A 24193-nucleotide genomic window follows, 5' to 3' on the forward strand; every position below is an offset into this window, starting at 1 on the left:
CTTCCTTCCTTCCTTCCTTCCTTCCTTCCTTCCTTCCTTCCTTCCTTTCTTCCTTTTCTGTCCATGAAAGGCCTAGTATTTGCAAACTACTATCTTTTCAGTTGGGGTTACTAAAAGGAAATAGAACATCAACCCTATCCTCAAGAATTTTCCTATTTAATTTGAGGAATGGGTAAGACATATAGAAGACAAACAACTGTGACACAAGGTAAAATGAAAAATAAAAGTAGAATTAAAGGGATAGTTTTAACTCTGATTACTATGAGCTAACATAAGTTGATTAACAATCAGGTTAACTTGGTTTCCTTCAAGCATTTCTTTATTGATAAATCAGAGGGGGGCTGGGCAAGGGTATGGAATAAACAAAACATTCCTGGATTTTGGCAAGGCATTTGAGAAATTTTCTCAATGAACAACATGAAGAGATATTAGCTAAGAGATTGTCTACTTAAGTAGATCTTAATGACTTTCACTGGATCTGGAACTGGTTGAAAGACTCACACAAAGGAGTGATGGTCAATAGATTCATTTCAATATAGAAGTAAGGCTTTAGTGAAGTACTCCTGGGTACTCAGTCTTTGGATATCTTCTGTTAAGTATTTTTAAAGTCACAGATGATATAAATAACAACCGTGGACATGACACAAAACTAGAAAAGACAAATAATACATTGGCTACAGAATTATTTTTTTCAGAATTTTCCAACAAGCCAGCATGATGGAACTAAACAAATATAATGAAATTTAATAGGAATATTTTTCAAACTTGGGTTAAAAAAGTAATTGAACCTGTCAATGACAGGAGGACCAGTACCTGACAACCGCATTTGTGAATAGGCCTTTGGATTGAAATAGACAGGGATGTTTCATATTAGACACCATTATGACGTGGTAGCCTAAAAAAGCTGTAGTTTAGGGCTGCATAGTATTACAAAAAGAGGAAGATGTGTTTTCATTGTATTCTGTATTGGTCAGATCACATCTAGAATAGTACAAAACTTTGAATACCACATTTTAGGAAGTATATTAACAAGATAAAAGACTTTAAAAGTGGGCAACCAGGATGATAAGATGACTCAAAGTTATTTCATACATTTGTTTAAATGAACTGGGATAATATGACATAGATTTTTAAATATTTGAAGGAAAAGTGAATAGATTTATTGTACTTTGCTTATAGGTTCAGAATTAGGACTGATGGTAAGAAACTCCAGATACAGATTCTGTCTGACTGAGATAAGGAAAAAACTTCCTAACAATTAGAGCTAATCAAATAACAGAAGGGATTATCTCAAGAGACATTAAGTTCACAGATATCAGAGATCTTTAGGTGAAGACTATGTGATCTTTCTTTGGAATGTTGTTTTGGGGGTGCATATCCCTAACTTAGATGTCGAATAAGATTAAATGACCTGTGAAATCCTTTGAGGTTCTGTGCATCTACGAAAAAATAACAACTAGTTTGCAAGAGATTTCAGATCAGGCTGGCCCTGCTAGGAAAGATAGGTAGTAAGTTGGTCTGAGATATATAATTGCAAAGAATACTACTGTAAGTTTAAATGCATTGATAAAATATACTGTGGACACATAGGTAAACCAATGTTGAGAGGTGCATGGGCCTTCTCATAGATTGATCTCTTAATGGAGATGCTGCAGAAGTGATTTATGCTTCAGCTACAGCCTGAGCTAGGTGATCTTTCAACCTCTTTCTATTTTGAGATTCTATGATTTTATAATTTCAATGGAGTGGTCCAGGTAAAATACCATGAGAAGTCAGAAGAGGGAGAAAATATTTCCCGTTGGGGGAAAAATCTGATAGGCTTCACAAAGGAGGAGATTTCTTGTGCTGAGAGTCATGAATCACAAAGAAGTTTAGTTGTAGACCACCTAGGAGAGGTTTTGAACTTGAACATTTCATGGAGAAGGTGACACCTGAGTTGAAATACTTGACATGAGGGAAATGCTTCAACAGATAGAGATGTTAGGGGAAGGAAGATGTCCCCCCTAGGAAAGGGTAGGAAGGGTAATGAAAGAAAGTCAAGGAAATATGAAAAGGCAGCATGAGAATAAAGGACAAGTGAGTATTACAGCTTGGTTGGAATGTAAAATATGTGAAGAAGAACATTAGGTTGTAGAAGAAGGTTGGAGCCATTTTGTAGGGGATGATGTATATAAACCATTTATGTAGACAAAGCAGCTAGACTAAGAAGATTTTTTTCTAATAGTAGTAGTAGCAAAAATTGAAGATCTTTGTAAGTAATTTAATTTTCAAAGCTATGCAATAGTAATATAATAAGGGAGAAAGGGAATAAGCATTTATATAGCACCTACTACATGTCAGGCCCTGTACTAAGTGCTTTACAAAGATTCTATCATTCAATCCTCACAATCCTGTGAGATAGGTGCTATTATCATACGTATTTTATAGTTGAGGAAACTGAAAAGTGACTATTAAGTGTCTGAGGCTAGATTGGAATTTAGGTCTTCCCGACTTCAAACCCAGCACTCTACACTGTCCCACCTGCCTGCTTACAACAACAACAAAAACAACAACAACAATAACAACAAAATCTAAGTCAAAAGCAATTGGAAAGAAATGAGAAGTTTACTAATATGGAATATCATTTAGCCCAAATAACTGTTTTATAGTACAATTGGGTATAAACCTATAGTAGAAAGTACATTTTACCCACACTAAAATTTCTGCTTCTTATATTACTTCATATATAGAGCTAGCCAGAGTTACCAATATATTCCTTATTTCTCACTGACATTTCTAGACCTTCTCTCTCTGCCACCATCTCTCAGTATAAAAACATGTTCCGATATCTATGTAATGCATGTTCTAGAGCTACTCTCTCAACTCTTCTGATGAGTTGAGTTCAATCCCATCTTTTCAGTGATTCTTCCTTAGGGGTTCATTCTCTCCTGATTCACGCCTTACTGGAAGCCCTATTCCAACTGGTTAGAAGGTTTTAGTCAGGTCTCAGAGGGTGTGGTCAACCCTCCTCAACTAATCAGAACAGACTTCCTGTCATACCTAGAGCAATGTTCAGGCTTTGTTCACAATAGGAAACAATTATGTTCTCATCAGATAAGTGTATCAGGGCTCAGTGGGTTGAAGTGATTTCAATCCAACCTTATATATGTATGTATATATATATACACATATATATATACACCCTTATATATGTGTATATATATACATATATGCATGTATACATACACACATATGTCTGTATATGTATATATGTAGTATGTGTGTATATATGTATGTCTATGTATATCTATGTGTGTATGTTGTATATATATTATACATATATACACATACATATGTATTATATATATGACAAGTTTAAAATAACTATGAATTTTTAATTTCAAAAGTTAAGACCTTTCCATAGCTATTGTCAAAGTCAGAACTGAGTAGCAAATTAGCACATAGTGCTTCAGAGACTGCTTACCTGGGCAAGGCACAGAGCAAGGCAGCTGTAGGACACTGTCGTGGGGGAGCAGCTCTCCACATAATGTGTTTTCTACTTGTTTGGCAGTGGGAGAAACTGAAGCACTGTGGACCACACAAGAGAGGTTTCGAACCTGAACTCCATCACCACAGTCTCCACCCTATGAAAGTTTAATTACACAATCAGCACCACCACAAGCCATCAGCCTCTCTCATATTTGTGGTTCCTGCCACCTCTTGCTTAGGAAAATCCCAAAGATCTTTGCACATTTACCAAGCCTTCCTCCCCTGGGGAGCCATCGTTCAACTGCTGACACAAATCTGCACAGAGCAATGATGCCCAGCTGAGTTGGATGGGTAGAGAAGCTGAGGCAGGAAAATTAAACTACCAGGGAATTTAAGCAGTCAAATAGAATGACTTGCTTTGGAATCTTGCCAAGATTGACTAGAAATGGAAACCACATAGAATTTGTCTTGGTATTATATGTGATAAAATGGTCTTATCTCTAATCACTTCTCATGAGAACATGTACAACCACAGGATATGAAATTCTTTTTTACCTGTCTTGTTTTCATTTTGGAAGGGAATTCAGGTTCTTGTATTGTGGGTTAAGTTGACATTACTAAGACAACAAAACCCTTTTCTTTCTGCAATAGTAATCAGTGTACAGCAACATGTTCTCTGATTTACACATTTTTTTTCTTTTATCTATCAGACAGTTCATACCAGATGGTACAGGAAGTAATTGATTAATCAATCAATCAACAAACATGTATCAAGCACTCACTATTCACCAGGCTTTGTGATAACTTCTGTGTTAGACAAAATGAAACCTCCTGTGTTCAAGGAGTTTACACTCTATTTGGGGAAAACAATGTGTGTATTTGTATATACAAAATAAAAACCTCTAGTCTCTCACCTCCTGCTGGCTATCATGACTCACCACTATTTTTTCCCTTTGTAGTCTGACCCTAGAGTTAGCTTATCCACAACTGAATCCAACATATCTCATCCTTCCATTGCTCATGCTCTACTATATTCAACCTTGTGTTACCTCCTCTGTTACATACCTTGCTTCTACTCCTAATCAACTGAATGCTATGTGAGGAAGTCTGAAAAATATGTGAATTGGTTTTACTACAAACTCATATTACTTAACAATATTACTTATCTTTCATTGGGGAGGTTTGAAGAAATCATGAATTCATTCATCTCCCCATCTGCATTTCAAAACTCTTTTGCATCTTTATTTATCCTTTCTTCATTTCCTCTTCTCCTTCTTTCCTCCAACAACAGATTAAGACATCTTTTTCCATGCAACCACTAACTCCTCTCAATTATTCCATTCATTCCAGACTTTCCACTTCCTTTAGGAGTTTGCTTTGTTGGTCATTCCATCAGTCATTCCATCATTCTGTTTGTCTGGGTATCTACCAGATTCCTTTTATCCTCTCTGTGTCTGCTTGTCTGTGTTTTTTTTTCCTGACTGTTTTTATTCATTCTTCCCCTAGATCCTGGCTCCTACACCACTATCTTCAAGCATTTATGAGAATGGATTTCTTTTTGCCTTTAAAAATACTCCCCTGACTCTAGTATATCATTAAGTTATTTTATAGCTCCTTATTTTCACTGCATGGTCCTAGAAATGATCACCAACATTCACTGGTTCCACTTTCTCACGATTCGTTCACTCCTCAATCCCTTGTAGTCTGGCTTACAACCCCACAATTCTCCTCAAACTTATCTCTGAATTGCTAAACCCAATGATCTTTCCTCAGTCCTCATTATCCCAGATTTCTTTGAATCATTTAATACTGATAGTCCCCTTCTATTTCTGGAAATTCTTTTTTTCTCTCCCAGTAATCTTTCTTGGTTTTATTCCTTATCTAACCATTCTTTCCGTCTCTTTATTGGGTTTAAAATTCTCCTGAAGTACTATTAAATACTGGATAGGATGCTATCTTTGGGTTCAGGAAGTTCTGACACATTCTAGTTTCATGACAAGAGATAAGGTCTCAAAGTCCCAAGCAACATTCTGAGATAGTAAAATATAAATGTTACCTATGTATGTTTGGAAAGTGTTTCCACACTGGGAAGTCCCTTTACTGATAAAATCAGGTACAGCTGACCACCACCCCTTGAAAAAGATCATCTCTTATTATGTCCAATTCATTGTTCCACTCTTTTCCTTTCTATATATTCTCTGCCTTGGCAATTTCATGATAATCTCTCAAATTTCAGTCCTTTATTTCTGCTTGCTATAAACATTCCCCTCAATATGTACCTGAATATCAGAACCTCAAACACAAAATAGTCAAAACTGAACTCTGTCCCTAAAGAATGTTTTCTTTCCTCAACTTTCCCCATTTCTATATATGGTACAACCATTCTCCCAATCACGGAGGCTTGAAAGATAAGAGCCATCATTAATTGTTCCTTCCTGCACCATTCCCTTCTCTGTACTTCAATTTCTACCATCCTAGTCCAGGATTTCTTCCCCTGATTATCTTGATAGCCTTCTAAATGGTCTCCTTATAACAAATCTCAGCATTTCTCAATCTATCTTTCACATAGTTACCAAACTGACATTCCAATTGAAAAGATCTACTCATGTAACACCTCAAAACCTTTAGTGGCTCCCCATTATCTGTGGAGGTTATAGAAAATGGCATTTATGGACCTCTATAATTGGGATTCATCTCATCTTCACAGGCTTACATCAAATTACTATTCTTAGTGGAATCTATACTCTAAGTAAAATGGACTATTAGCTCCTCATGTTGCCACATAAGCTACCCTTCCCGTGCCTGGAACCTTGTCCTTCTTAATGTCTTCCTTTTAATGTTCTCATCTTACTTCAGAATTCAGCTTAGATCCTACCTCTTCCATGAAGTCTTTCCTGATTTCTGCAGCTAGAAGTGTTCGTTTGTCCCCCTGAAGCCTGAAAGAGTTAGTGGACTAGAGATGCAAAAGAAAAAATTGGAAGATGATGACAATTTGTTGACTGTTTTTTTCTGTCTGCTTATATCTGTTTGCGATAAGGTATAACTTCTATTGGGGATAGGCTGGGGTATAGTAGGGTGTGATAAAAATGCAAAAAGAAAAAAAGAACATTAATAAAACATTCAAAATACACAGGAGACAGAAACAGGATAATTTTTGTTACTACTTCAAATTTAATGAATAAGGGTTTTTTTTTTGTTTGTTTGTTTTTAGGCAATTGGCGTTCTAGTAAGTGTCAAGTGTTTGGTCTGAGGCCAGGTTTGAACTCAGGTCCTCCTGACTCCAGGGCTGGTGCTCTATCCACTGTGCTACCTAGCTGCCCCTAAGGGATAGTTTTAAAGAACAAACCATATGCAACAGAAATTCAAGGTTTGTACACAATTCTCTTTTTTTCCTCTTTGCATATTGGAAAGTTTGTGTTTGTTGATGATTATTATATTGGTAACAAAAGAGAAAATTAAACAATATCCAAGAATATCTTGTCTTGATATCTTTTGCTTCCATCAAACCCTACTGTTATTCATCTGAGTAAATAATAATAATAATAAGTTTTATATAGTACTTACTATATTACCAGGCACTGTACTAAGTGCTTTTACAAATATTATCTTATTTGATCATCACAACAACCCTGGGAGGTAGGTGCTATGATTATCCCCATTTAACAGATGAGGAAACTGAGGCAAAAGAGGTCCCAATCTCTGTAAACCTCTGACTTGTCCAGGGTCACACAGTTAGTTAAGTGTCTGAGGTCATATCTGAACTCAGATCTTCATGACCAGGCCCAGTGCTGTAACCATTGTGTGCAACCTAGCTGACTACATGTCAAATTCTCCCTGCCTCTAGTAGAATATTGGCTCCTTGAGGTCAACCACCCAGCTAATACATGTTCAAGATCCTCATGACTCTGAGGGAGGTGCCCTGTGGACTACTCCACACTGCCTTGCACAGAACAGACTTTTAATAAAATGTTTGTTGAGCTAACATGAACCGCATGACAACAATAGGATCTATGCATGACCAGCATGCACGAACGTCAGTTTAAGCAAACCGCTTGATACCTGGAAGAAAAAGGGATGCTAGAAAAAACAGAAATGAGAAGGCAGAACAGTGAGGGAAACAAGGGAAAGGAGGGGAGTTAGGAAACTTTCCCCAGGCTTAACCTTTAATGGAGGGACCTGAATGGAGAAAGTAAAGCTTTCTGAAGTCCCTGTTTTCTATGGCCACCTTCTCCTCAAAACCAGCAGCAATCATTCATAGGCCTGAACAGAAATGTGAGGCCTCACGTTACATTTCTCTAATTGCCTGGGCTTCCAGGGAGATCTTCCTGGCATTGCAAAATAGTCAAAGAAAAAATGAGCTTATCCTTACACACAATTTGAATGTATTTTAACTAGTCATGTTGCTAAGGTCTTAACTAATTAATAGTGACTTTCGGGGGGGGAGGGAAGACTGCCAAATAGGAAAGGTTTTCTTTGCTCCGAGACCCATTAAAATAGATGGATGTTTATGATTTTTTTGTGTGATTTTAATAGCAAATTACAATGTAATTCCAATAAGAGCTCCAAATTGTCTGTGGGCGAGTACTTTCTGTACTTTGGAAAAAAAATGCATAATCAGAATTAGTTGTTAATTAATTATAAAATATGCTTTACTTCAAAATATGATTGGAAAGATTAATCAGTAGGAGAAGAATGGGTGCAGGGGGAGGGAGAGAAATCAATACATTCATAAAGAAGCCAGAGCAGAAGCTGCACGGGGCCCTCTGCTGACTCAGCAGAACCAGGATGCTGTGCGGTGATATATTGCAATGTTGCTAGGCGTTTATATTTCAGGCCAATAAAAAAGTAATCATTGAGGAAAATGCAATAATCTTACTTCATGTTATAACTTTAAAATATAACATTCATATACCTTTTGGCTTTCTGGCCATATGCTGGGCCATGTCTAAGCTTAAAAATAAGTGTGTGTATATATACATACGTGCATGCATGTATGCATGCATACATATTTGTATACAAACATACACATATGTATGCATGAATTTTTACCTCTCTTATCTATAAATATTTAGATATCTCTATCGATATCTTTCTATAGATGTCTCTCTCTATAGAGATATTTTTCTCTCTCTCTAAATGCACATACAGATGCATACACATACACATGTGGGCACATGCTCTGTAAGTAGTTGTACATTTCCTCCACAGCAGGATTTTGCTTAATTAGATAATACTTTGATATTCCTCATGAGCCTGGAAAATCATGTGCGATTCATGTGAAAGCCAAATAAATTGGAAGCCCCAGGCCCCAGCTTACAATTAGAACCTAATGAATGTCTATTCACTTTACTGGCAGTAGCATTCTTCACGAAGTGTGCTGACTTGCCAGCTTTTTTTCCATGCACTCAACTGCATTAAGAATATATGTTTTGCCAGGTCCCTGGTGATGCAAAATGTATTCCATCAACATGCTGCTAAAGCATTTGGGGATGTCATTGAGAAGTATTTCTTGAGGCATCATTAGGTGACCTACCTCCAATTTACAAGCTGACCAGTCCCCCATTACCCAACTGTAACAGGGCTTTACAGGACAGGTTTTCTGCTGGGTAAGCTGCGTAGGGCAGGGTCGTCCTTCTCCTTGAGCTGGCATAATGATAAATCGTGTCCGGCTCATTAGACCTGAAGAGATAAGGGAGGTTGGGGTATTTCAATAAGTGTTTTTACCAGACAAGAGAACAATACAACAGAATGCCTTTGAAATGTGGATCTTCATAACTTTTGGATCTCTCTCTCTCTCTCTCTCTGTCTCTCTTTCTCTCTCTCTCTCTCTCTCTCTCTCTCTCTCTCTCTCTCTCTCTTGCTGAGGCAATCAGGGTTAAGGAAATTATCTTTTTTTTAAAAATTCTCTATTCAGAGTTGTCAATCCCAATACAGTAACAACTTCTTAAGATCTAAACAAAAGATGTCAAAAGATGGGAATGCAAAGTGAATAATATTATTAGTATCTTACTTATGTTATCTACATGGCTCCAAACAATGGAAAGGCCCTGTAGAGGATGGGTTAGTTAACCAGACTGAATCTTAACTTCTGATCTAGATTAGACTCAAAGTTTCATGAAAACATAATAATAAGTCAGATTTTCTTAGGTACCTATGTCCATCCTTTAGAAATTTAATGCTAAATGAGAGTCATTAATTCAGAAGATTCGGACCAATTTATGACTACTGGGGATCACAGATTTAGCACTTCAGAGGGTCTTGAATTAAAACTCCTCATTTTGTAGAGGAGAAATCTGAGGAATAGAGTGGTTAAGACACTTGACCAGAGTCATATAATTTGTGAGTTTGTGAGGTAGGATTTGAACTCAGGTCTTCTAGACTCCAAGTCTGATACCCTCTCCACTATACCATGAGCCTCTGGTACTCTCTCTGGGTATTTAGACAGGATCCTGCCATGCACACATAACATCCCAAGACCTGGAAGAATGATGAAAACTCACTCAAATCTCTGGGTAGGGTGATATAACCATTTGGATATCTGGAAATATCTGGTTATTTAGAGAAAACTTCACAGATGTATGGGAAAGAAAATGGTGGTGGTTGAGTAAATGAAACATGGGCTATGTGAACAGAGTGAATCTGGCTCCTCTGTATCCTAAGATGCTTCCATCATAATTGCTCCTTCCCAACCTTAGTGCATAACAAATTATGCATAAAATAAAATAAAGAAAAAATCCACAGTAATAAACTCCAAACAGACACTGGGTGGCAAAGAAAGTTGTATGGTTATAGTATCAAAGATTTAGAGCTGGAAGGGAGTGTAAGAGACCATCCTGTCCAAACTCCTCATTTGACAAATGATGAAATTAAGGCCAAACATGGTTAAGTAACTTCCCCAAGATCACATAGAACCAGAACTTGAATCCAGAGACTCCATTAAATCCTAACACAAGGATGTGTCTGGCCTCTGGAGGTGCCTTATGATGAGGCCATTATTGAAGAATATGTGCCACTGTTTTGTAGTTTCTGGTGACCATCAGGACTACCCACAGATAGGATGTGAACTAGATCTTGCCGTTAGTGTGTCTCTCAAACACAAGAGGAGGGATACTGGCAAGATGATAACCATAATAGACACCCAGCAAGTGTTTGTAGAATTAATGAGTATATGATTCAACGATAAATGAATGCTGATATTTTCAAGCAGTGGGAGACCAGAGTTGGAAAGACGTTTTTGGAAAGAGATGCCTTCCCTATATCCTTCTTTCGCACAAATTATACCACTTTGGTGACCATCTATCTCACTTATATGATGACTGCAGTTATGAGCAGATTTTTAAAAACACAATTATCTGAATGTGTTTCTCTGTAATTTCATGCACAATTATGCTTTGCATTAGTAATCGTTATTTATAATCGTCTTTCTCTGTATTTATCTCATGTCTATCTAAATCCTTAATGTCCAAAATATTAAAATCATGTATACTCTATTCATCTTTATATGAGAAATTTCAATAATTCTGTTCAATTCATGCCAGGCATTTTGCTGGGCACTGGGGATACAAAGTTTTTGTTGTTGTTGTTGCTATTGTTGTTTTTTTTTGGGGGGGGTGTTTATTTTTAATTAAAATTACCTTTCCCCAAGGAGCTTACACTCTACTGGAGAAAAATAACATGTACACAAATAGGTAAATTCAAAAACTCATTCAAAATAATTGCAGTACTGGGGCAGGAGGTTAGGGAAAGTGCCTTCAATTGCAGGGGCATCAGGAAAAATTTTGTGCCAGAGGTAGCATGTGAGCTGAACCCTGAATAGAGCCCTGAATGGGGATTCCAAGAGACACAGATGAAAAGGGAGAGCATTCCAGGCATAGGGAACAGCCTGTTCAAATGTATGGAGGCAAGAAACAGAATATTATATATAGAAAACACCAAGTGAGCTAATTTGACTGGACCGTAGATATTTTGGAGCCGGATTGTAAGGGCTTATCCTTGAGGGAGCCACTGAGCCTATTTTCAAATAGGGAAGTAACATGGTCATATCTGCTTTAAGAATATCAGTCTGGCAGTTGTGTGGGAAATGATTTAGAGAACTAACAGCACTTTGAAGGAAAACGTTCAAAGCAAAAGTGGTGTGGGGAATTGTGTTGCTCTTAGAAGCAGTCACATTTAACACAAACACAAATATACAATAATTCAAAGACAAAATCCACAGTTCATGGAGCAACAACTAAAAGATACATGAACAGTCTCATTTGAGGGTCATACTCTATTGGAGGTTGGAGGAGCCCCTGTTCAATGGTCCCCTATACCTCACCCTCTGTTACATAGTTATTTATCATGTTCCAAACATCTTATTCCCCTTCATCTAGCTGCTGAGGAAAACAACTTCATCTGAGAAATTAGAAGGTTGGTCACTCATTGTCCCTTTAATTATTGCCATGTCTCTGTCACTAAGCCAAGCCACAAAAGATACAGTAAAGGATAATGGCAGAGCCTTTTATCAAGGAGACAAGAAGCAAGACATCATGAAGTCTTCCTGTTTTTCCAGAAGCAAGGGCTAGAGGGGAAAAAAAGACAACTAGTATGTCACAGAGCTAGTTGTCTGTGAAAAGCAAGATTTATGATTGCTGGTGGGGGGCAGAAAGAATGAATTTTCTTGAGGTACCAAGCATTGTTGCATAACTATTAGAATGTGCCTCCCCTTCAGAATTATAACTGGGCTTTGTTCATATGCTAAAGTTAGAGTTCCCTTACGGCATTTTATTTTCCCGAAGGAGGTAGAAACAATAGAGTTTAGTACCTAGTTAGTAAAAATAATTACTAAAATAGGAAGATAACAGGTGAACTTTTCCCTTTGTGAGGCCTGCCTCAGACAGAGAAATTCCTGGTTACCACTTTGCCAACCACATCTGGGAGAAGCCATAGCCAGAGTAGATGAGGACAAGGGCCAGGTGTTGTTGATTAATTTCAATCCTATCTAACTCTCTGTGACCTCATTTGGGGTTTTCTTGGCAAAGACACTGGAGTGTTTTGCCATTTGCTTCTGCAGATGAAGAACTAAGGCAAACAGGGTTAAATAACTTGCTTGGGTCACACAGCTAGAGTAAGTATCTGATGCCAGATTTGAATTCAGGTCCTTCTGATTCCAGCATCTACTATGCCACCTTGATTCCCAAGAGTCAGGTACAACAAACAAAACAAGGCTCATAAATAGGTAGAATCAGCAGTTGCATCCATGGAATGTTTGGAGGAGCTCCAGTCAAAGTCTTTTCACCCTCAGGTCACCCCAAAATGTCTGTACTGACACAATGTCTAAAATATCCATGTTTTAATTCCTTGAATTATGATTTTAAGGCCCCTGCTAAAATGTTAACTTTATCTGGAAAGGGGTTCTCATTAAACTATTATCAGCTATTAATCTTTTTGTCTTAATTTTCCCACCAAAATACAACATAAAAAGCTCCTTCCTTTTTTTTTGGTGGGGATGGGGAAATAAAGAAACATCTATATCATGGAATCCTCACTTTTTGTATTGGGTGCTGGTGGTTGAGCTTTAAGCATTTTGAAAAGAGATATTAGAAAGGAGAAACATATATTAACATGACAAATTTTGTTTCTTTCAACTACTTTGCCCATTGTTGGCCTTGACAATTAGTCTATAGCATAGTATAGGGAAAATGTATAAATATGAATGCTGAGCTAAAAACAACAAGTATAAATATCTTTAGAATTAAACTCATTCAGCACCATTTATAGTTTTCTCCCATTCCCCAACAGAAGCAACTTCTATTTTTTTCCACATGGTAAGAAATGAGCTTGTGGCTATGTTCTTGATCCTCTAGGCACCCAAACTGGAAGTAAAGATGTAACCAAGGATGGGGATATGAAAGAAGAGGCTTTCCTTTGAACTCTCCATTTTTCCCCTTGTGTGGGATTGGACTATTTTTAAATATATATATAGATAAACAACAAATAAATAAGTATATACATATACATATATACATATATATATCCACACAAAGATATCACTTTGATTGGCAACCAATATGAATTCCAAATAATATTCTAAACTATTTTAATTTTAATTTTTTACACAGTTGCTGAGTTCTTAAATCAAAGAAATGCTATGGAAATAGTATATTTGGGTTTTGACAAGGTATTTGACAGTTTCATATGATGCCCTTATGGATAGATATGGACTCAATGATAACATATATAGTTAAGAGGGTTCACATGGTCAGGTGGGCAGAAGTCAGGAAGCTAGGGATTCCAATTTCACCTTACACATGTTCTAGCTATTTAATCCTGGTCAAGTGACTTGATTTCTCTGAGTTTCTGGTTCCTCATCTTCCCATATCATTTAATAATGTCCTTTTAAATGAGAGTATTAATAATTCCCATGTAAGGATCAAAAGAGATGGTCTATTTTAGGTGTTTAATAAGTCTTGCAGTGCCATAAAATGTAAGGTCTTATTTGTATTATAATTAAAGAGTGTTAATTAATGGATTGCTATCAACCTGGAGGGATGTCTCTAGAAGTATGTTACAGAGCTCTGTCTTTGACCTCATTCTTTTAGAAAGTTTTAGCACTGGCTTGGCTAAAGGCTTGGCTGTCATGTCTATCATATATTCACAGAGGATACAAAATTGAAAGTGTTGTATTGAATAACAGAATCAAAATCTAAAGAAATTTCCATAAAGCAAATGTTGAAACAAAAAAAATTATATTTAAGATATGTAAATGTAAAGCCTTGAATTTATGTTTAAAAGAAAACAATAGCATAAGTATAGGATAAGGGACATGTAGCTACAAAGACATTCATGAGTTAAAAACCTAGGGCTTTGGAATTCAAACTCAATATAAGGTTATAATGTGATGAGACAGTTAAAAAAACTAATTTGCTCTTAGGCTATATTCAAAGAAGTATAATGTCTGAAATGAGAGAAGTGACTGGCTTGCTATAGATTCTCCTGGTCGGATCACGTTTGGAGTGTTGTGTAAAATTATATATGCTACATTTTAGAAAGGACACTGGCAAACTTGTATTCTTTCAAAAGAGGAACAGAACTAAAATAATAAAGGCGTTCAGAATCATGACATGTGAGAATTGATTGAATGCAATCTTCAAGCTTAGTTTAGAGAACATAATGCTTGAAGAGGGGATAGAGATCTTAATAATCTTTACATATTTGAAAGGCTATTATTTGGAAAACAGGAGAGATTTGCTTTTCTTAGCATATTGAGGAAAGGCAGAATTGGGAATGATGGGTAGAAATAGATTTGAACTCAACATAAGACAAACTTTAACAATAAGAATGGTACAAATTTTTTTGAACCAGAGATAGTGACTATTTTGAATTACCATATTCCCTTTGATCCATCCCTCTCACTCCAGGTCAACTGTAAAGGGCTCCCTTTCAGACCTTTATGCTAATTTATTAGCAGCTTCACTTGTCAGGAAATTCTGTTCATTCTTCTTCCCCAGACAGCTACATTCTTATTATTCCGTATATTAATACTATACATGCAATCCACTTGAAACATTTCATAGTGCTTAAAGTTCATTTTTCTTAAGCAGGTATTGGGTGTCCTAATCTTAGCAGCTAAGGCAATTTTACTGAAATATGATTGAACAAAGGTTGAGTTGGGCCAGGAGAATCATTAATGAGTTGCTGTCTCCTTCTCTCTCTTTTTCTCTTTCCATCACTCTCTGAATAGTGGGAATGGCATTTCCTAGAGCAAGAAAACTCAGTATTTCGCACAGATACAAAAATAAGTCCTGAACCAGGATCTAAAAGAAATCAGTATCATGTCTGTTTAGCTTTTCATGGATGTTTAATAAAATATTGAGATTTTTTCCCTATTACTCTTTTTATCCTTTCCACTGATCAGCTCACCAAAAGGAGATTTAGTATTTTCTTCTATTGTAACCTGACACCTGTGCAAGGAGCACTGGACCTAGCATCAAAAGACTATGGTTCAAGATCAAATTTAGTCATTTCTAGGAGGATAGTCATAGGCAAGTCAGCCTCTAAAAGCTTGTTTTCATCATCTGCAAAGTAAAAATTGAATTTTTCAGGGTTACTTTCAAATTAGATAATGTATAAAAAAATCACATAAATGTAAATTATTGTTATTATTCCTTTTTTCCCTTTTGGAGTTGAGTTAAGAAAGAAAGACTTCCCTAGGAAATTCGAAGGATAAGTAAGAGCATTCCTCCCCTTTCTTTGTTTCTGCTTAGTCAATTTTGTCATTTCCTTTATATATGCTCAATCAGCAATGTACTGTACACATTCTGTCCTTGGAACTGTTGCTCTACTGCAGTTTTGACAGGCAAACTCACAAGGTCATCCTGGAAAGTAAAATCAGATGTGTACTTGTACCACATGGCAATACTGTTCAATGCTCCGTGGCTGCAACTCACTCTGTAAACATCAAGAATGACCCCTGTAATAACCCATCATGGAAAGCAAATTAAAGTTCTATGGCCAGAGAAATCATCAGCAAACGTGATGCTGTTCCCTTTATATTTCAGTTAAAACTAGAACCATAAATTCAATGCCTGTTAACTTTAATATCTATAGAAATAGTCCTACATTACCAGCTAGACTATTTTCAAAGATCTTGATTGTCAAAATAGATCATAAGGTCATAAATTTAAGACAGAGGGATAGCAGAAGCAGATACATCCTAATCACACTAGCGTACTAACTATTCCTTCTAGTATCAAGATCTTGCATTTTGTATTCTAAGATGGCATCTTTTTACTTCCTGCTATGTTTTTCTAATCTCTGGTGAGTGCAAGGGATATCAGATAGCTGAACTCAGTAATTTAGTAGTACCCCCTCTAGTTTCTCTCAAAAATGTTAAAAGATCTCAAAGAAGGCCTTTAATGGAATGGGTGGAAGAGCTATGTGAGATCCCACACAAAAATGCTGAAGGGAGAGAAACCATGGATGGGTGGTAATCTGCATTGATGGAGGGAATAGCCACATTGGCAAGATCATAGTAACCATCAGTTTCAACCCACTATTGTTGTTCAGTCATGTCCAACTCTACCTGACCCTATGGACTTGGTCCATCGAGTTTTCTTGGCAAAGATACTGGAGTGGTTTGCCATTTCCTTCTCCAGTATGTCCTCAGTTTACTGAAGTAAATAGAGATTAAGTGACTTATCTAGGGTCACACAGCTAGCAAGTGTCTGAGGCTGGATTAGAACTTAGATCTTCCTGACTCCAGACCTGGAACTCTATTCCCTGTACCACCTAGTTGCTTAATTCAATACACACACTAAAGGAATCCCAATTATAACATAATAAATAGTTATCTAAGGAGAAGGAAGACACAAGGCAGCATATTTCACTTGAGGAGAGCAACAGTTTTAGGAAATTTTTCACACTATCAAACCCAAGTTTTCCACCCCTCAACTTACACCTTTTGCTTCTGGTTCTGCTTTCTGGGAAATACATCAAGGAAAAGTTGGATGATTCTGGAAGTTTCCAGGACTTAATTGAATAGTTTGCCAGAGTATCTGACCAGTTGTTGGCAATGTTTGACCAAAAGTTCCACCTAACTTTCTACAAATAAAAAACAAAGTAAGACTGGAATTTTTCTGGTTTGCTCTTGAAATAGAAAGTAGTTATAAAGTATTTGTATCTTAGGGAAATGTAAATCATACTCTTTTTATGTGGGGAAATTACACGCTACATTATCACTGTTATCATTGTCCAGAAGGAGCCATCTGGGACACCCTGAAGGAAGGTTGCATTTTATACCATGTATAATATCACCATACAACTTTCAAAGTTGAATTCAAATAATAAAGCAGGAAAAAAAATCATGGTTTGAAATGAATAACATTCTTAGAGTGTTATCGGTTAAATAATAATTATGAATTATTCATGTTATGCTAAATTTAGGGAGTTCTCCATTCCACTGAACTGATGAAAATTCAACAGACAAAGAACATGACTAATCCAAATATTAAGCTCTTCTGTTACATGCTTTGATCTTTGAAATCCATCTAAGAAGATCCCTTAGTGGGAGCTTAGAATCAGTTCTCTCTCTAACCTGAAATAAATTGGATTCTAACAGTTTTGACCTTGAAATCTTTAAGACAATTAGAAAGTATGTGCAAGGCATTAGGTGTACATTAGCAATGCAGTCAAGATGTTTGGAAAATAATATAGCTGCCTACTTCAATTTTTTTTCTAGATCAATGGAGTTTTGTTGGTTTGATGTGAAAGTCTGAACTCTTGGGGAAAGTTATCTGGCATCTGACATGTAAGGGTTTGCCTACCTGCCTATCTATTTCATAAATTGACACAACTTTGGATTTTCATTGTGAGTAAAGAAGTCACTTGATAGTCCCAGGTGTCAAGGGGTGACTCCTGTTTAATTTGCTAAAGCATCTCTCCTAATTTATTGTGACCAAGTACATGGCTTGCTCTTGTATTTCACCCAGCCCAGTGGGCTCAGATGAAAAGATTGTAGATATTGTCTTTTAAGAGATAAGCTCTATGTAGTAGTTTTCTCTCTACTATTATAAAGTTAGTCTCTGTTTTAAGAAACAAAGGTTAATCTGAATGGTGCAAATTTTCTTACCATTGCTTCTGTATGTTTATGGTTTTCTGAGCCTATTTCTGGGTGCCTATTAAGACACAATTTAAATAAACTATTTTCTTCATTTGGGAAACATCACTAAATTATGCTATGCCATAAGGGCAAAAATTGGAATATTAATTACGGGAAAATTGAGGGAGATAATTGTTTAGGTCCCTTGAGAATTTAGGACAGAGTCAGTGATGAATGCTATTTTTTGGGGAGGTGAGGAAGGAAAAGAGGTTCAAGTTGCTCATCAGTGCTTAGTACAAGGAAGGTATCTAGTAAATGTCATTTTGAAATAGGCATGTATTTTTTAATGGTCTGGTTTAGAAAATCCCATGGCACACAGCTGTGCCATTGTTCTTTAAACCCTAGCTCCATGGACAGGCCAGTGATAGTGTACTTGATTACCCATGTTTGTTATAGTTATACAATATGAACTTGGCAGTATCCCAAGGATCTATGAGTGATGCGATGCTGTTTAATATATTTGTCAAATGACTTGACTAAAGGTGTAAATGACATGCTATAAAATTTATGTATGAAACAAAAGTGGGATAGATACATAACATCCTAGACAACAATAAAAAGGTACAAAAAGATTGTGACAAGTTAAGCCACTGGGCTTAACCTAATTAGATGAAATTTGATAGGCATAAATTTAAAGTCTTAGAACTGGGCTCAATGAATCAACTTCACAAATTTGTATAAAAACAAGACTTGAGGCTCTTAGTGAACTACAAGATTAAAATGTGTCAGCAAAAACATCTAAGGTGATCTTGAGCTGTATTAAGTCACACCTTCCAGTAATAAAAAAGGTGATAGCTCCTTTATACTTTGCCATAATTGGATGACATCCCAAGTATGGTGTTCAGTGCTGAATGAAACAATGCAAGGAGATTGATAAACTGGGGAATGTTCAGAGGAGGGCAACAAGAAAGGTAAGGGCTTTAAGTTCGTGTCAAATGAAGAGTGCTTAAATAACTCAACCTAAAGAAGACTAAAGGGAGATGAGCTATCTGTGTTCAAGCATTTGAAGGTCTATCATATGGAAAAGGGATGAGATTTGTTAAGTTTGTCTCTAGAATGAAGATATGGCAGCAATCAGTTGAAAAAGCAAAGAGGCACATTTAGGCTTGATGTTAGGAAAGACTTCTTCACGATTAGATATATACAGTGATAGAATGAATTGTCTCAAGAGGACCCCCTTCCCATTCTAAAAATTCTATTCTACACTCAAACCAAAAATTCAGACTTTCTGGGATTAGGAGAGTGAAAGAAATATCACAATTACAGGATATATTTAAAAACATTAACATATAGACTATATTTAAAAATATTAGTTACTTTCAAGCAAAGGTGTTAACATTATTAATGGCTAACAAAGTGTTGCCAAGTAAAGATCTTACTGGTCCTGCTGTAATGTTCATGTGTTATTTTACATTCCATTTCTATGTAAGTCCACTCGAGGTCCCTCTAGTTATAAGTGCTCCACCCCACTAAAACAATTGTATTTACTCTGTATGTATTTTGTATTTACTTATCTATATCACATGTTGTATTTTCCCAGTAGAAGGAAAGGATATTTAGAGCAAGGACTTTTAAAAATTTCTGTGTAATCGAAATACCTAGTCTGGTGACTTACATATTTGAAGTGCTTAATAAATGTTTACTGAATTAAACTGACTGAACAGTTTGTATCACTTAAAATTGGTAGTTTTTTTTTTTGCAAACAAATCCAACTATAGTGCTTTTCAACATTCTGATAAGACAAATAGGCTAAATTTGCCATCCTCCATGCCCTCTGACCCCATCTAATGCCAGTCTTGTTTACAGTATAAATTTGTTTGCTAAATTTGTTTTTTAAACAAAACAATGAACGCGAAACTATATTTTAACCAGTCTACCAGTTGATCAGAAGATTTAGAGTCATTGATTTCGAGCTATAAGGATCCTAAGAAGACATTTGGTCCAATTCTTTCATTTTATAGATGTAGAAACTGAGATTCCTAGAGGGATAAGTGACTTACCCAAGCTCAATGACAGACATAGAATTTAAAAAAAAAGACATCTGAATACAATTTCAACTCTCTTTCCAATGCACCACAATTTGATGTTTCATTGTCACAAATGCAGAATTAGTGGGGCACAGTCACAGAGTATATTTCTATAATGTCTTTGCACTGACCAGTTCCCAAGCCTGGAATGTTCTCACTCTTCATCCATCTACCTCTTAGAAACCTTGACTTCTTTCAAGACTGAGCTCAAAATCCACTTTCTGCAAAAGGCCTTCTCTAAGCTCTAAGCTGCAAGGACCTTTCCATCTAAGGTTACTTTGCATCTCCTTTGTATGTATCTTTTACATATCCACTTACATACATGTTATCTCTCTAATAGAATACAAGGTACATAAGGACAAGGATTTTCTTTTTCTTTGTATTCCCAGAGAGTAGTAGAGTACCTAGCACAAGGTAAGAGTTTAATAAATGCTTACTGATAAGTGATTTATTGGGACAGGGAGGTGGTGCAGTAGATAAGAGTACAGGACCTTGAGTTGGGAATACTCATCTTTCTGAGATCAAATCTGACTTCAGACACTTACTAGCTCTGTAATCCTGGACAAGTCACTTAACCATATTTATCTCAGTTTCCTCAGCTGTAAAATGAACTGGAGAAAGAAATGGCAAACCACTCCAGTATCTTTGCCAAGAAAACCCCAAATGGGACCACGAAGAGTCAGACACAACTGCAAATGACTGAACAACAACATAGTGAATTAATTCAATTAGAAAAAAATATTTATTGATTATTTCCTAGATGGTAGGCAAAGGAGATTTTTTTTTAATGGCATTGTCTCAGTTTCAAGGTTATTATATTCTACTGGGGCTGGGGCTGATGAACATGACATGTACACTGGTAAGTATAATATAAGATAGAATTTGACAAGGGAAAGGAGAGATCCAGATTAAGTCCCCTAAGAAAATAAGAGGAGGAATAGAACACTTTCAACTTAGTGTGTCTATATTGACAGTAGATAAGGCTGGCAAACAGAGATAATCTGTATTCTTTTCTTTTTGAAAGGCCAATTGTTTATAGCCCTAAAAATCCTATAGTTTGCTGTGTCCTTCTGTTATGGATTGGCAGTGTAGTATAAATAGGAATATAGACCCTTGGTCAAAAGGGTCTACTGAACCTTTGATAATAGCAGGATACACAGATCTTTAACTCTTTTGCAATATATGAGGGCGCTTAGGTGATAGTGAAGGACAACAAAGGCTTCTGGCAGAAGTTGTCTCTCTTGCTCTGACAACTGCATATTCAATCTTATTGTTTGGATTTCCCCATGCAAACCAAAGGTCCCACATTAATGAATCCCCTCATGACTCCTAAAAACAAGTAATTTACATGTATGAAGCATGAGAACCAAAGTATCTAAGTGTTCTGAAGCTTGTTGAACTAGAAGATTTTTTGACAACTGGGGTCTCAGGAATGTAGCCTTCCACTCTGACTTCCACCTTGATCTGCTGGGATCCTTTTCAGCCTCTAGGCCTTCTATTAAATTATAAACTGCATGAGCTAAATGACTTCTCTTTATGTTTTCCCCAGTGCCTAGCACAGTGCTCTGCTCTGCTAGTAGTTTGTGCTTAATACATGCTTATTGACTTAAATTGAATCTAGGTCCCAAAAAATCCAGAATATTTGAGCTGCAAGATATGCCTGATGCTTTAATGTACTGATTTTTGGGTTTTCAAAGAGTAGTGGGTCATTTAACGAGTTATCTTCTAATTTGCCTCAGCAGAGTGTCATCTTTACTTATAAAGAAGCCATTCAATAGGTCCTTAGGCATTGACTGGGAGTGGAACATAAATACCTCCATGGCCACAGGTCTGTGAGCACTCAGTCCAAGTGGTCCATTCTGAGAGCTGGCAGTTCACTGCACACTCCACTAGGCATCGGAGGCTCATTTTCATAGGTCTTTCCAAGTTTTGCTGCAAATAGAAATGAAAGAAATGCATCACCAGTTACTTGGTCACTGGTCCATTCCCACATTAGACAATTGATGCTCATTGATATTATTATGAGACTGAACATTTGCTAGCCAACCAGCATACTAGGGACACATAAAACCTAGGGCAGGATAAATTTCTGTGTACAATAAGAAGTTTGATCAATTATCAAAACAATTTTTTTTAAAAAATTGTTCATTGATTCTTCAGTTAAAGGAAAAGTACAAAGAAAGGAAAAACATGAGTTAAGGAAGAACAGAATTTAAAGGTGGATATAAGAAATAATGATATGAAATAAAGTGGGGAAGAATAAATAATCTATGGGGTCACGGTCAAGTAACTTAACCTCTCTGGGCCTCAGTTTACTGATTAATAAAAGGAAAGGTTTGAATCAATGACTTCTAAGGGACCTTCTAGCTCCATGCCTATTATTCAATAATCCTATGATTCAAGAATATTCTGTACAGAGTTACAAAAATAAGTTTTAGATACACATAGCACTAAGAAATGCTTTGATGGCAGATTTCAGGATTTGAGCTGGTGAAATCAGAAGGAAAAAAAGAGAGTAACACATGTGGCTTACAAGATTGTCAGCCAGGGAGAAAGCAGGCAGCAATGTGACCTGGGGATTCCTTAGCTAGTGAGGAGCAGAGAGGAAAACACACTGAATTAATATAACTTGAGCCCTACGCGAAGATGGTAAGATACAAAGATTAGTAGATTAAACAAAAGGTGATTCAAGATGATGAAAAAAAATCACAAAACATCTAAAGAATACCTTAATGAAGTATATGAAAAGCAACTTTTTTTGCCATTTTGGAAAGCATTGGCTTTGTCTTAGGTATATCATCTAATTAAAAGGATTATGGGAAATTATCCACAGCGGGGGTGGGGGGAACCATCAATGTGAAATTGATAAGATAAAAGTTTGTAACATCTCTGAATGGAGCATCCAGATTAGATGGTCAAACCTGCTAATGGAAGAGGGGGAAAGGGCCTTAAGGAGAAGACTGATCAACAAAGTAGATGCCATTCAACTTTGAAAAAGTTTTAAAAATTATGATTCACTGTTTGAAAACTCCCCCTACCAATACAGATGGGCAGCTATTCTGCAACTTATGATCTTAAACAGTTGCCTGGTGTCACAGAGATTTTAAAAGTCTTAGCCAGACTCTCATAACCTGTATGCGCTTGAACCAAGATTTGAACCCAGCTCTGCCTGACTAGGAGGCTTGTTATCAATTCTGTGCCACCTCTCATTAGAATATCATTAGTATTCAATAAATCTTCAATGTTGATCAAGTCATGAGTTAACAACAACAACAACAACAAAAAATAGGTCTATGTTAAAGCTATATTTCTAGCCAAGCAGGAAAATTCAAAACTATTACAGAAGTGGGATTGAGAGGAGGTTTGTCTTGCCCTACCATAATCTGTTTATCATATGCCATCAGCCCTTTCTAGAGAAGAACCCTCATAAAGAATATTAACATTTAGAGGATAACCTTAGCCTAGTAGAAAATTCCTGCTCTAGGCCATGCCTTTCACTTGAAAGATCTTCCGGAATTTATTCATTCTTGCAGAAGATGGGGGAAAGTTTCTAAACCTGTGTGTGTTTTGTGTGTGTGTATATATCTGTGTGCATGCAAGCATGTGTGTGTGTATGTGTATATTTGCATTGTGTTCCTATTTATCAGTGATGAGATCACACAAAGAATCACAGAATTTTAGAGTCAGGAGGGAACTTAGCAGTGTAACACAACATCCAACCCATCCCCAAAGGGGAATTTCCAAGCAATATGCTGGACAAGTGGTAATCTCTTCTTTGGTTGAGGATCTCCAATGGAAATCCAGCACCTCTGAAAGTTTCCCATTACACTTCTGGATCTTTCTAATTGTTAGGAGTTATGTTTGTTTAGTTTTCATGACATCAATCCTAGATTTGCCCCTTTACAACTTCCATGGCTGTTCCTGTTACTGTTCTCTGGAGCTTAAAAAAAAAGTGACTAATCTCTCTACCATATGGAAGTTCTTCAAATACTTGAAGACAATTATTATGTTCCCCATCGAGTTTTCTCTTCTCCACACCAAACGCCCCATTGTCTTCAAT

At 36.6% G+C, this 24193-nt stretch overlaps 1 protein-coding gene across 1 annotated transcript in view; it reads right to left on the minus strand.

Moving 5' to 3' along the window:
- THSD7B (thrombospondin type 1 domain containing 7B) overlaps window positions 1-24193 on the minus strand; it is a 901933-nt gene that overhangs the window by 24411 nt on the left and 853329 nt on the right. Inside the window, exons 19-21 of the mRNA XM_027835643.1 lie at window positions 21948-22065; window positions 9002-9147; window positions 3464-3623 (exon numbers count right to left, since the gene is read on the minus strand). Of these exons, the coding sequence (XP_027691444.1) occupies window positions 3464-3623; window positions 9002-9147; window positions 21948-22065 (424 nt within the window). The remainder of the gene's footprint in view (window positions 1-3463; window positions 3624-9001; window positions 9148-21947; window positions 22066-24193) is intronic.

This window comes from Vombatus ursinus, unplaced genomic scaffold (assembly GCF_900497805.2).
Source record: "Vombatus ursinus unplaced genomic scaffold, bare-nosed wombat genome assembly UNPS02014816.1, whole genome shotgun sequence".
Classification (NCBI taxonomy): domain Eukaryota; kingdom Metazoa; phylum Chordata; class Mammalia; order Diprotodontia; family Vombatidae; genus Vombatus; species Vombatus ursinus.